The following is a 14466-nucleotide window of genomic DNA, read 5'->3' on the forward strand; positions in this document are numbered from 1 at the left end:
AAAGTACTCCACTGCATTACTGCTAGGCTGTGGGCCGAGGAGCTTTATTCCAGTGTTTCGTGACCCAAGTCACAGAACTACATGAAATTTTCACATATCGTGTAAAAATATTATATAAATCACCCCTGAAATTCGTCATGGACAAGACTTGCACATTTTTATTAAATTAGAGAAAAACCAGAAAATTTTCGGGTATTTTTAGTCCAATGAAAGCACGTTTAACATTGAGTTGTATGCCAGTTGGCCAATCACGCGCTTTGTTTCAGGCTAGCTAGGCAGGGAGCACACAACATGGCTGAGAGGACTTCACTGATGCCTGTTTTACTGGAGATTCCGATGAAGGCTCTTTCTAGTTCTGTGGAATACATGTCGTGGAAACTTGCAGCAGGGTAATTGAATTTAGTGAGAAAAGCATTAAGAAGTCTGAAGAATGTACTGCTAAGTGGATAGAGTGGAAGAAAGTCTTGAAAGCAGTCCCGGCTGAGATGCTGCAACACAAAGTAGTGAAACCAGTGAAACTTTGTGAATCAACTCAAACTGAAAGGTAAGATCTAAAGTCTGAATTTATGAAAATTAATCTGTATGGACTTAAATTAATTTAATTGCACCCTTTTATAATGTGAACAAATGAGATTTGGAGGCTTACATTCACTCATTCATTCATTCATTCATTCATTCATTCATTCATTCATTCATTCACTCATTCATTAATTCATTCACTCACTCATTCATGAAGTTGAGGGCCTAAACTATGTGTATCCATAACACAAGGTAAATTAAACATTTTCACTAATGCCAGCTTGTTGTAGTGTAATAAGTCTTTGACATCTAATTTCGGAGCTGCCTGCGATAACTTACTGGGAAAAAGTGCTCCGACCGCGGGGCCTAGGTACTTAATATAGTTAAGCCGCGGTCTCAATTAAGAAGCGTCCGATTCGCGAACGCGGAACCGCGGGGTGTGTTTGGATCATCTCCGCGGGGGGGGGAGGCTGTACATAGTGCCGTCTGCAGCAGCCAATTTCCAGGCCCCGACCACGGGAGAAAAACAGAGGGATATTGATCGCACTTTATAGGCTTCCATTGGAGTGAGAAATGGTCAGAAATGGTTGATGTTTCTGTAGAAATGAATTGGTGTATGTGAACTTGAACTAATTTATCTATGGTAGTAACCTATTGTTATTCTCATTAACATTAAGAGGAGGTTGAAATTTTATGAATTGAAGTCCATGCACACTTAATGACTATGAGATATTTTTTTTCTGCAGCTTCTGCCCCTCCACTCTTCACATGCACTGTGCTTTAATGAACACTAATTTGATAATTTGCAGATTTGCCATCCCATCTACCTGGACATGCATACATGTTTAATTTCCTCATTGATATGTCGATATTGTCTTACATAATATAAAACATGAAAAGATGTAAAATACTCCCTGGCAGTCAGTGGGGTTCAGTAATGGGAGGAACCCACAAGAACTGCCCTAACCCATTAATTAGGCTGGTTCAGGAGCAGGACCTCTGCGACAGTGTCATTAAAAAAACGCTCACAATTATATTCATCATATTATTTTTATATAATATAATTATACTTAATTATATATGATTAGTCATATTTACAAGTTATATATATATATATATATATATATATTGGTATAATAATATAAAGTTTAAATGGACTGCAACACGGAAATAGGCTGCCCATGGTGTAATATGGGCATTGACCACTAGATGGCGCTTACTTCCCCGATCTAATTTTCTAATTAGTTTAATTAATTAATGTGCAACTTTTGGCAATGACGAGTTATGACATCCTTCTCAATTATATTTCATCTAAATCTGTGGAAAATTTCATGTAGTTCTGTGACTTGGGTCACGAAAACTGATTTCCAGACACATTTTTGATGCTCGGCCCACAGCCTATGCCGGTTTTGTAGAAGTTGAAAATTCTTTGAGGCATAGGGAACTGGGTCATTCAACAAAGGGTACCCTACCTCTGACCTGCTCTTACAAACAGTATTTATGCAGAGGCAAGGAACTGCAAATGCTGGTTTACAAAAAAAAGACACAAAGTGCAGAGGCAGGGTGGGAAGAAGTCATTGCTCCTCCCACCCAGTCCTCAGTATTTATGTACCTGGGTTGGCCAATCTGTCCTAAGGTGTTATTGTTTGAAGTTTTGATTATGATAATGAGATTAAAAATCAATAGGTTCTGGAGGAAGTAATTGCTTGGCACCCTGTGGCATAATTTTTTAACTGAGTGCAGAGCCCATGTCGACTAGTTATTTCAGCATGCAGATACAAACTGCTTCATTTGCTGAGATATTACGAGTTCAATTAAATATTGTACCATCATTAATGAATACTCTTATTTCTGATGTTAGGTGAGAAGGAAGATAATTGATAAATATTTCCCCTTGATGCCAGGAAGGTAGGAAAGAACTGCAAGGATGCTGGTTTAAATCGAAGGTACACACAAAAAAGCTCGAGTAACTCAGCGGGACAGACAGCATCTCTGGAGAGAGGGAATGAATGACGTTTCAGGTCGAGACTTCTTCAGACTTATGTCAGGGGAGTGGGTGGGACAGAGATAGAATGTAGTCGGAGACAGTAAGACTGGTGGGAGAACTGGGAAGGGGGAGGTGATGGAAAGAGAGGGAAAGTAAGGGCTATTTGAAGTTAGAGGTCAATGTTCATACTGCTGGGGTGTAAGCTACCCAAGCAAAATATGAAGTGCTGTACCTCCAATTTGCGCTGGGCCTCAGTCTGACAATGCAGGAGGCTGGAGTTAAAGTGCGGGTGGGGGAGTTAAAGTGCTGAGCAACCGGGACATCAGGTAGGTTAAGGCGGACTGAGCGGAGGTGTTCAACTAAATGATCGCCGAGCCTGTGCTTGGTCTCGCCGATGTACAGAAGTTGACACCTGGAACTGCAGATACAGTAGATGAGGTTGGAGGAAGTGCAAGTGAATCTCTGCCTCACCTAAAAAACTCCCTCCACAACTCCCTGGTCAACTCGTCCCTTCCCACCCAAACCACCCCCTCCCTAGGTACTTTCCCCTGCAACCGCAGGAGATGCAACACCTGTCCCTTTACCCCACCCTCTCGACTCCATCCAAGGACCCACACGGTCTTTCCAGGTGAGGCAGAGGTTCACCTGCACCTCCTCTAACCTCATCTATTGTATCTGCTGTTCCAGGTGTCAACGTCTGTACATTGGCGAGACCAAATGCAGGCTCGGCAATCGTTTAGCTGAACACCTCCGCTCAGACCGCCTTAACCTACCTGATCTCCCGGTTGCTCAGCACTCCTCCTCCTATTCCCAATCTGACCTTTCTGTCCTGGTCCTCTTCCATTGTCAGAGTGAGACCCAGCGCAAATTGGAGGAACAGCACCTCATATTTTGCTTGGCTAGTTTACACCCCAGCGGTATGAACACTGACTTCTCTAACTTCAAATAGCCCTTGATTTCTCTCTCTCTCCATCCCCTCCCCCTTCCCAGTTCTCCCATCAGTCTTACTGTCTCCGACTACATTCTATCTCTGTCCCGTCCACTCCCCTGCCATCAGTCTGAAGAAGGTCCTCGACCCGAAACATCACTCATTCCTTCTCTCCAGAGATGCTGCCTGTCCCGCTGAGTTACTCCAGCTTTTTGTGTCCATCTGCTTCTTCCTTACATCCCCAAACCTTCTTGTCCTCCATCATGCCGTAATTTCCATGCAGGCAGAAGCATAAGATAGATATAAATCAAACACAAGGTAGATGTAAGTCAAACATAAGGTAGATATTAATCTTTTCTTCATGGGACCAGAACAACTAGTAACAGCCGTCTACCTTAAACTCTGAAAAACTGCTTGTTCCCAAAATAGTCTCCTGGTCACTTAACAGGAAACCAATTGTCAGCCAAGGGCCATACTGATTTTCATTTGTTGCTAGTTGTGCACTCTCTTCATGTGTATTCCAGGCAAGAAGTGAGCCAGATTTGTTTAAATGAAGTTTCCTGTTTAAAATCACTATGGCATCCCACAGCCCTTACCTGCAGGAAACAGACACACTGCAGTGCTTTCCCAGAGTTTCAATGCATGCCATTGCCTTTTCTAAGTTCTCTTTCTACAGAGAGAAAAACGATTGACAAGGAGGACATTACCATTATTCTTTGTCTGAAGAAGGGTTTCGGCCAGAAACGTCGCCTATTTCCTTCGCTCCATAGATGCTGCTGCACCCGCTGAGTTTCCCCAGCAATTTTGTGTACCCACCATTATTCTTTTGTTCTGTTACAGCATTTAGCTGAAGGTTCAATTTTTGCGCTGCATCTTGATATTTTTTGATTCCCTGAAAATGTTCAGTGTTCTGAGTATTGGCTTGTGCAAAATCCTGGAAGTACAAATTAAAAAAAAAAAATGACTTGATGGGTAATAATTCACCATCTTTACTCAACTCGAACAGTTGAACAAAACCATAGCAATTGGATGAACTAGAAATAAAGATTTAAAAAATTGCAGATTTCACCCGTCTCACTTTGCTAAAGTGATTTGTTTCCAACTCCTGAGACATTGTCTCAAAAATAATGGAGTTAGTATTACTCCCATCGTAATGCACATATGCACACATCTCGTTTATTTCCTGATAATGAGTTGAGTCTGGCAGTGGGCTCGGATTTCTATTTCTGTCCACGGAAATCAGACACAATAAGGATCATATCCTCCCTTTTATTTCTGAATGGACATTGTTAAGAATTGAAATCAAATTTTGGAACATTCCAGGAAAGAAATGACCTGGCTTAAGAAAAAGCAGATGAATTGAAATCATTACCAACCATTTATTTTATTTCTGATAAATAAATACTGATTTGGTTTCTTAGAAAATATTTTCAGATATCGTAAAGCAAGGCAATCTTGACATTAAAATGTTCAGAGTTCTAGCTATTAGCTTGTGCAACATTCTGGAATCCAAGAATGATTTGATGAGCAATAGTGTATGTTCAATTTCATACAGTAAAGGAATGTCATCTGAGTTTCTATCTCCATACACAGAATTGTCACGACTATATGATAAATAAGCTGGTTCAGCTTATGATCCTTGGTCTTTTCTCCCTCACTGCCTGCTTGTAGCATACAAAAAAAAATGGCATTATGCCACATAATTCAATGAACATCAGTCATATTTATTGTCTTTACATGACTTGAGTTTAAAATCTCGAGAAGTGCAGCTAGGCATAGCTGGTATCCAGTATTATGAGGGAACCCAACGACAATGAGCAGTTCCCATTGAAATAATAAAGCATTTATCACAATCCTGTAGACATTTTACATGTTCAACAAGGTAGAGAAAAAATATTTATTTCACCAGATGGTGAACAGTTAATGATCTATGCAAGATCATTTATTTTAATTGATAATATTCTATTTGTGTGAGATATGAACATGAAGGCTTTTAAAATTAGTATCTCAGTAATCTTCCTGAGAAACTAGTGGCATAAAATGTTCTGTAACATTTTGTTATTCATTACATTGGGAATATTAGATACCCAAGAGCATTTATTAAGCAGCACATGAAATGACTTCAATTAATGATGAAAACAGCTTCCACCATTCTCCGAGCAGTGAGCAACAAGTCATTACCAATTGATGTGCAAAAAAAACATTCTTCCTCGCTTTCCCCCTGTGTCTCTTTCTCAAAACCTTTAATTGTGTCCATTGTCCTTGCACCATTAGCTGAAAGGAACACTTTTTCTTCATCTATCTTTCACCTGCTGAAATTTGCTATTTCTTTATCAAATGTCCTTATAATTTCCTCCACTTGAAGAAAGATAAGCTCAACTTCTTTAACTTTACTATGTGGCTAAAGTCCCTTGTTGATCCTTCTGCACTCTCCCAAGGATCTCTGCATTGCTCCTGCAGTGCAGTGTCCACATCTGGATGTAATACCACAGTTATGTCTTAATCAAAGCTTAATAAATGTTAATTATCACTTCACTTCTTTTGCACTCACCCCTGTTAGTTTATAAAGTTCAAAGTCTAATATATGTCGCCAACTACCTTTGCAATATGTCCTCTAAAGATTTATGCACCTTCTATTTCCGGTATCTATCTATACTAGTACTAAAACTCTCATCTTGACAGGTCTGTGTTGTTTTTAAATTTGCGCAAAAACGGTACCCTATATCGCTTGGATTTTTTTGCCACCTTACTCACTGTTCGCCTCTGCTCCAAGCCACCAAGTTTTGTTCCGATCGATGGAAGATTACAAAAGTTATGAAGGTTTAAAAAATCGTGATATCAGCAGATTGGTCTTCTCGTCTGTCGGTCACCATGAAGGTAACGTCTCTTCCGGCACCCACTGGAGAATAAAGTAAGGTGGGCGGCGCGACTCTCGTCAGCAGCGGCCTCTGCAGTCCGTCTGCGTTTTTATTATTTTATGTCTATGTTTTTATGTAGTTTTTGTTATTTTTTGTTGGGGTATGTGTGTGGGGGGTGGGGGGGGGGGGGGGGGGGGGGGGGGGTGGGGGGGAGGGGGTAACTTTTAAATCTCTCCCTGCACGGGAGACCCGACCTTTTCTTTGTCGGGTCTCCGTTGTCGTTGGGGCTGCAACGAGGAGCGGCCTCCAACAGGAAGACCGGGGGCTCTGGTGCCGACTACTCACCTCACCGTCGCGGAGCTGGCCGAGTCCAGAGCGGGTGGGGCTGTGGTGGACGCTGCTGCGGCCCGACATCCGGAGATTCGGAGGCTGCAACTGTGGGTCTGGTGGACGGCCCGCGGGTCCCTGGAGGGAGACCGCTTTTCAGGGCTCCCGCAACGGCGACTTCTCCCGCCCGAGTTGCGGGGTTGAAGAGCTCCTGGAGCGGGGCCTTACATCACCGCCCCGCGCGGCTTGGAATGGCCGCGGGACTCTGCGAGCGCACGCCGGCATCTCTAACATCAAGAACCCGGTGTGCGACCTTGCATCACCCAGCGTGGCTTTAATGGCCGCGGGACAATTCGCCATCGCCCGCCGGGGGCTTTGACTTTGACTCTGACATCGGGGGGGAGAGTGCAGTGGAGAGATAAGTTTTTTTGGCCTTCCATCACAGCAATGTGATGGATGTTTATGTAAATTATGTTGTGTCTTGGGTCTATTTGTTTGTAATGTATGGCTGTAGAAACGTCATTTCGTTTGGACCTCAAGGGGTCCAAATGACAAATAAATTGTATCGTATCGTATAAATCCCCGGAGGCGGGACTGAGTCCGTGAGCACGTCCTGAAGCCGCCCATCCAGAAGCCGCCGAGAATTAAGCTGAAGCAGCGGAGTGTGGGCTGTGTTCCGTGGGCGGGCTGTGTTCGCGGGCGGGGGAGGGCTATGTTTGCGGGCTGGGGCGGGCTGTGTTCGCGGGCGGGGGCTGTGAGCGCGACAGGCGCTGGGGACTGGAGCAGCTGAGTGAGTCCGGAGCCGGGTCCTGGAGCCAGGAGTGCGGTCGGAGCCGGATCCGGGATTTTGTGAGCCCACCCTCCCCTCTCACATGGTAAATGGTGCTAGAAATCCTAAAGGGTCGTATATAGAGCTAGCCACGGACAAAATGCCCTGTCGTGTGTATGGTCGTTCCTGTACAGCAATTGTGAACTTGAACACATCTGTTTCAATGCACCAGTACAATCCCAGTGCCCTTTCCATAGGAAGACTGTCTTTGTCCAAGTCCAAGTCCAACTCCCTGGTCTCCTTGGCTCTGTTTTCTTGTGGAATGGTTGCCAATATTTAAAAAAAAAAAAATGTTTAAAATTCTTTATTTCGAACAGAATAAAAGAATAAAAAGCAAGTGTGAAACAGCATACAATAAACAAATCAAGAATATTTATAAAGTGTTATAAACAATATCTATAAATAAATGAAATCATATGTATCCGAAAAGGAGCAGGAAGAAGCCAAAGCTTATTAATTCCCACCCATTATTCAACTGCTTATACAAATTTAACAGCTATATGTACACCATATGTACACCAGCTGCTATATGTACACCAGCAGCTATATAGCACGGCTGTTGCTGATCCACTTTGACAACATGATTCCTCCCATTTGGGAGAGGGAAGTCAGGTCTCGAACTGCTTCCTTTTCTGAAGGCATGGAATTTAAACAATCATCTACATAGAAGTTATTCATTAAGGGCCTGTCCCACTTAGGCGATTTTTCAGCGGACAAGTTGCCTGAAAAACACAAACACAAAAAAACACACAAAAACACACACACACACACAAAAAACACACACACACACACCCCCCCCCCCCGCAAAAGTGGGGGCAAGCGGGGGGAGCTCTGCGTAATACGTAACGTAATACAGACACACACCGCGATGAACAGGAAGGTTAAGACGGCTAGCACAGTGTACAGTAAGTCCTTTAAAAGAGGAGGGGGGAGAGAAGAAGGGGGGAGAAGTGGAGAAGGAGTGGAGACACTTGTAAGAAGCCAGACAACTTTTAATAAGCCAAAGATGCACAGATGTGAAGTTCTGCGGGCATTTAACATTATCGGTCGGTTTTCCTTTGTTCTGAAAACTCGTGCTTACGTTTTTTTCCCCCAATGAGCCAATGAAAATGACCGGTCAGCAAAGGCGATTAACTAAAACTACCTACGACTACCTCGACTACGTATAACTACATGGCGACCCCACTACAACTGCACCTACGACTACAGGATTATCGATTTTCTCCATGGAAACCAATTTTTGGTCGCAGAAATTTTTTCAACATGTTGAATAATATGCGGTGACCATACTGAGGCCGCGACTAGTTCCCGGAATGCGGGAACTCCTCGCGACCACAAAGGAGACTCACCAGAGACCACCAGCGAACATGTGGCACTCGCCTAAAAAGTCGCCTAAGTGGGACAGGCTCTTTACTGAGTCTGTCACCTCTGATGGAAAGTGAGTTTTGTTGTCTTCAGCAGTCTTCCTCAATGCAAAGTTTCAAATTCAAATTTAAATTCACATTTATTGTCACATGCACCATTTAAGGTACAGTGATGTTCGAGTTACCATGCAGCTATGCAATTAAAATAACACAACACAATTAAAAGAACGATAGAACTTAAGATAAACATCCACCACAGTGATCGCTGTGATGGAAAGCAATACAGTTCAGTCAGTCTTCCTCCTTTTGTACACCCGTGCTTGGGGCCTTGACCCTCTGCAGTCACCGCTACGGACGGCCCGATGTACAGGCCCTCTCGTCCGGATGATCAAAGCTCCGACGTCGGGACGGATGAAACACACACGCTTGGAGTGCCCGAATCGCCCACTTTCTTACCGGAGACCGCGGCTTCTCGATGTTATAGATCGCTGGCAGGCGGTCGGAGCTCTTCTCTGGTGATCCCCGGCAAGGGATGGTAAAGTCTGCTCCACGCCCGCTGCTAGAAACTCCGCAGACAGCGGCTTCATGATGTTAAAGTCAGCAGGCCTGTCTTCTGGCTCTGCGATGGAAGTCCGTGCCGCTCCTGCTGCTGAAGCTCTGGACCGTCTCCAGGAAAGGCCGCAACAATCCAAGTTGTTAGGCCGCGGGGGAGGCGAAAATGCGACTTGGAGAAAGTCGCATCCCCGCTGAGGTATGTGACTGAACCACTTGGTGACGACACTGCTCCAAATAGATGTAACTTCATCCGGTATTCAACAAGATCCTGCTGCACATCGCCCTCAGGCCACCACAGGAATCGCAAATAGTCAATATGCTTTTCTGATACCTTGATCTCATGAAACATTGCTTTAATATCAGCCATCAAAGCAACCGGTTCTTGTCTGAATCTGATGAAAACTCCAATAAGTGAGTTAGTCAGGTCTGGACCCTGCAGCAGTTGGCAGTTAAGTGATGTTCCTTTGAAGACTGCTCCAGAGTCAAAGACCACCCTTAAGGTTCCTTTCTTTGAGTGATACACCCCGTGGTGAGGGATGTACCAGCGTTCTCCATCACCTCGATTCAGCTGGTCCACTGGTACCATTTCAGCATAACCATTGCCAATCATTTCTGTGAGGAAGGATGTATATTCATCATTAAATTTCTTATTCTTGCCAAACCTGCGTTTCCGGCTCTGGATAAGTTGCTCTGCAACGCAACAGTTATTTGGCATGCTAACGCTTTCTTGTTTGAAAGGTAAGTCTAGACAATAATATCCATCTATTATCTTTGCTGAATGATTCATAATATCCAAGAATTCTACCTCTTCTCTGGACATTTCCTTGCTGGTTCTTTCACTGAAGTCATTGCTTGACCAGTATCTTCTCTAGGTTTACAATGGATATCGATTGACAGCAGCGGCAGGGCTGCTATTTACATCCCTGCTTTCGGTGTCTCTTCTCAGGGGACCATAGATGACCCACCCCAGTAGGGTCCTCACGGCAAATGGTCCACCCCCTTGGCTGTTGACCAGCTCCCAAGGTTCCAATACATTTGAAGCATTTGTTCCGATGAGTAGGTCGATGCCAGAGTCTATTTTAGGAATCTGGATATCCTTCAAGTCAGGCCATTGTATCACGTCTTCCGGTCTGGGTGTGTTTAGCTGAGAAACAGGCATGGTCTTATGTGTGAACACATCAGACAGTTGCCTTTGTCCAGACTAGATATTTCCAAACCTGAGATATGATGACCGATCACAGGCTTCATTTGATTCATGGTACGCAAGAGAATACTAGTCTTTTGTCCTGTAATATTGAGCCTTCGCATCTAGCTTTCTGTGCAAAAGGTAGATGAACTTTCATGATCCTAAAATGCATATGTTTGCAACACCGTGCCCCCCTTATGGCTCTTTACTTGTACTGGTACAATGGAGAAGATGCAGGTTTCTTCACCAGCCCCAATATACCCACACATATGAGGTAAGGGAACAGCATTACTCACAATTGACTTCTCATTCTGTTCTGTATGCTCCGGCTTCTTCTCCTTGTTGTTTTGTTCAATGTGAAATATTTCAGGATGATCTTGGTTGCACACATCACGTCATATGACTCTTGCAGTCTTTGTTCATGTGTCCTACCTTCAAACATCCGAAGCAGACTCTCTTTTCCAAGTCTATCCTTTCTCTGTGCCTCCTTTTCTTGATCTGTGGACACCTCCCCATTGTGTGCCCACTTCCTCTTGATCTCTTGGCATCCAGTATATTGATCCCAGCATTGGCTGCTGCCAGCTCCGTCTCTAGTTCCAGCTGTTCTTTCTCTCTTTTCAACTGCTCTTTTTCTCTATTCAACTGTTCTTCTTGTGCCTCAAGCTTGTGCTTTTTGCCCATGGCGGCAGCCCGTTCCAAAAGAGCATCCTTTTCTGCCTGAGCTTTTAAGCGAGCAGAGGCCGTTGAAGATGCACATAATGAAGAATTAGATTTGTGGCTTGTTTTGAGACATATGAAAAAATACAATACAATACAATACGGGTTTATTCGTCATATTGCACATAAAGTGCAAGTTAAATGAATATGTCAGCAGCGATACAATGAGAAAGAACACACAATACACAATAACAATTTAACACAAACATCCACCACAGCATTCATCACTGTGGTGGAAGGCACAAAAATTGTCCAGTCCTCCTCCATTTCCCCCCGTGGTCGGGACCAGAGTCCAGAGCCAGTCCATAGTCGGCTCTTCCCCACCGGAGACCGCAGCTTCAGGATGGTGTAGGCCGCAATTTCTTCTGATTCCACAACACTCCTTTGTATGGCACTTTTAGCTACGGAGTGTGTAGTTTGCTGTCCAACTTCAGATAACCACCTCTCTACATCTTGTATAAAACCCATTAAAAGATTCCATTCTTTGTTGAAACCACTGATTTTGCCTTCCAAGCTCCTTTTCAGACAGTGGTACTTTCATCAACGACTCGTGCTTTTCTCTGACTTCTTTACAGAGCATGATTAATTGAACCAGTTTAGATTGTACTTCATTCACATTTTCATCTGATTTCATTAGCTCCTTCAGCTTTTCAATTAACTTGTTAACTTGTTTACATATCGAGTTTCTTGACTTCTGACACTTTTCCATAAACAATTCCCAGCCTTTGTTTGTGTGCTTAATGATTCTTCTTTCCTTTCCAGAATCCTGACCAACATCGCCCTCTTGAGACTGAGCTGTAGACATACTGGCTCACTATCCCTTTGAAACGCGTCGACGTAAAACCGTATGCTTGCGGCTGGTATTTCAAAACAACTGATATCGCTCAGATTCTCAAGGTCACTTAAAAATCCTCCATTTTAGCAGCCGTTTTCCAATACAGCTTCTCCAATAAAGCAATGCTGTACGTACTCACTCTCTCCCTGCCCGTTGGCTTTCGAGGCTTTCAATCTTCATTAGTTGGATTAGCGCAGGTGGCGACCTTATCCAGTCGATCGGGAGTGGGGATGTCAGGCTTGTGAAATAAAACAATCCTTTGTTCCATTTGAATGATTCACAAGCTCCAGTTTCACTCATAAAGCAAGTTCTCACTTAAGTATAATGGCAATTTCTAACTTTTCCAGTGTCTTCTTTTCCATTGCCATTACTACACAGGTAAGTAGGAGTGATCTTACGCAGAACGAATAGAACAGAGCTTCCAAAAAGAACAGTTTAATTGGTTCTTTATTGAAGTAGTTGTACAAACAAAGAGATGAACACACCAGGTTTTTCTAATTCTCATACAAGTTGTAGCTTTCTGTTCTCCCCGATCTTGTGAGAATTGTGTATCCTCCACCCCCTGTGCTTGGTCTGATCACTCCGTGTCCTCTAAGCCCATATGTTACGCCCCTCTATGCATCAAATGACCGCCCGCAAATGTCCAAAATAATACTGCTAGAAAAATCTAGACAAAATAATATAATATGCCAACAGTGACTAGCCTAATCATAAATGGCTCCCACAGTAACTAAATAACAATGCCAAGACAATCTACAAAACTATTTGGAGACAATACCACGTGCCTCTCCACATGTTTTTTAGCTGAAAACAATTATTCCATGTTCCGTAAAGTTATCAATTTTACTTGCAAGACTTAAAATCTGCAGCAGAATGCTTTAAATCTTTTTACAAGGAATGGAATCACTTCTTTGGATGCAATGGTAGCAATTTGCCAGTTCTGCTGGTCAACATTATATCATATTAATACCTTTTATTGTATAGGCTAATACTTCACTTTTAAGCACCTTAAATCCTGTCAAATAAAAATGAATAATACACAAATTGTAAAAGAACAACCAAATGCTATGCAATCATCAATCAAAAATATTTTTAAAATATCTTATTCTTTCCTGTCAGGATAAACTGCTTTATGTGAATCAATAATTTTGCACATCACCAAAATTATTATGTTGTTTGTTTAAAGGATAATAAATAATAATTGAAATATTGGAATGGGAACAATCCAATTAGTAGAATGGGAAATTAATGTGTCTGCCTGGTGTGAAGTGCGATTAGTACTAGAAAAGTTAATGTGGACAATATATATATATATGTTTGCTTTACATGAGTTATTCATTCTCGATGTGTCAGGGAAGGTTGTGCCTTGTGTCAACTAGCCTGCTCTCTTTCATTTGAATTTTGCTTCATTTGCCTTTATCCCCCTCCCAAAATATCCCCCTCCCGAAATCAATGTCTTGAATTCCATGTTAGTTTAAAAAAAAGGAACTGGAATACAAAGAGCCCAATTAGCATTTAATTTTGCCCAATTTTGATCAACATACTTTCGAGATTTTAGCACTGGCTCATTACTCTGGTTTATGTTTAAGGCAGCATTATCATTTTTGGTCTGAAAACATGGCAGGAAATTGTTTTAGAAAATTCTCGATGGACTTATGATATTAGTTAACCAAAAATAAAAAAAATATCATCATAAAAACCACAAAAATAAATTTTGGTCTACTCTACTGTCTATTGATAGCTGATAAAGCAATCAAAATATACTAGTAGTCCCAAAGGTTAGTGGAGAAACAAATACATCGTCCTCAAAATTATTTGGAAGCAATATCACATGCTTCTTCATGTATTTCTCAGCAGAAATGATTCCATGTTCCTAAAGCTTTGGATATAGATTTAACCTTTGAAATCCATGCAAAATGTACATTTTCTTATAAGGATGTCAGAGACAGCCTTATTTAAAAGTACTGATATATTTTCTGATGCCAATATTCCTAAAATCAAACTCTACAGATGAGTTTAATTACACAAAGAAAAGCTTGCAAAGTAGTTTCCATGATAGTGTTCTGCTGTACATGGACTACAGCTTGGAGTTCAACACCATTATCCCCTCCAACTTGCCATCAAACTCAGGAAACTGGGTCTCTGCTCGTCCCTATTTAACTGGATCCTCAACTTCCTCAATGGCAGACCACAATCAGTATGAATTGGTGTCCCCCTCCCATTGGTACGGAACTTTTGCATTTTTCAGCTTGAAATTGTGCAAAATGGTGCATACTGTAGTGAGTCTTTTAACTCACAATTGAATGCAATATATATGCTTTAAATTGGATTGGAGCGTTTTTGAAAGGGGGGAGGCTGAGC

General features: G+C 42.5%; 1 protein-coding gene across 3 annotated transcripts in view; it reads right to left on the bottom strand.

The window, feature by feature from the left end:
- The window catches only part of pmfbp1 (polyamine modulated factor 1 binding protein 1), a 578164-nt gene that overhangs the window by 113337 nt on the left and 450361 nt on the right, over positions 1–14466 (bottom strand). For all 3 annotated transcript variants that reach the window (XM_033035745.1, XM_033035744.1, XM_033035743.1), the window contains one exon: positions 4251–4368. In XM_033035745.1, coding sequence (XP_032891636.1) covers positions 4251–4368 — 118 coding nt within the window. The remainder of the gene's footprint in view (positions 1–4250; positions 4369–14466) is intronic.

This window comes from Amblyraja radiata, chromosome 17 (genome assembly GCF_010909765.2).
Source record: "Amblyraja radiata isolate CabotCenter1 chromosome 17, sAmbRad1.1.pri, whole genome shotgun sequence".
In the NCBI taxonomy this organism is placed as follows: domain Eukaryota; kingdom Metazoa; phylum Chordata; class Chondrichthyes; order Rajiformes; family Rajidae; genus Amblyraja; species Amblyraja radiata.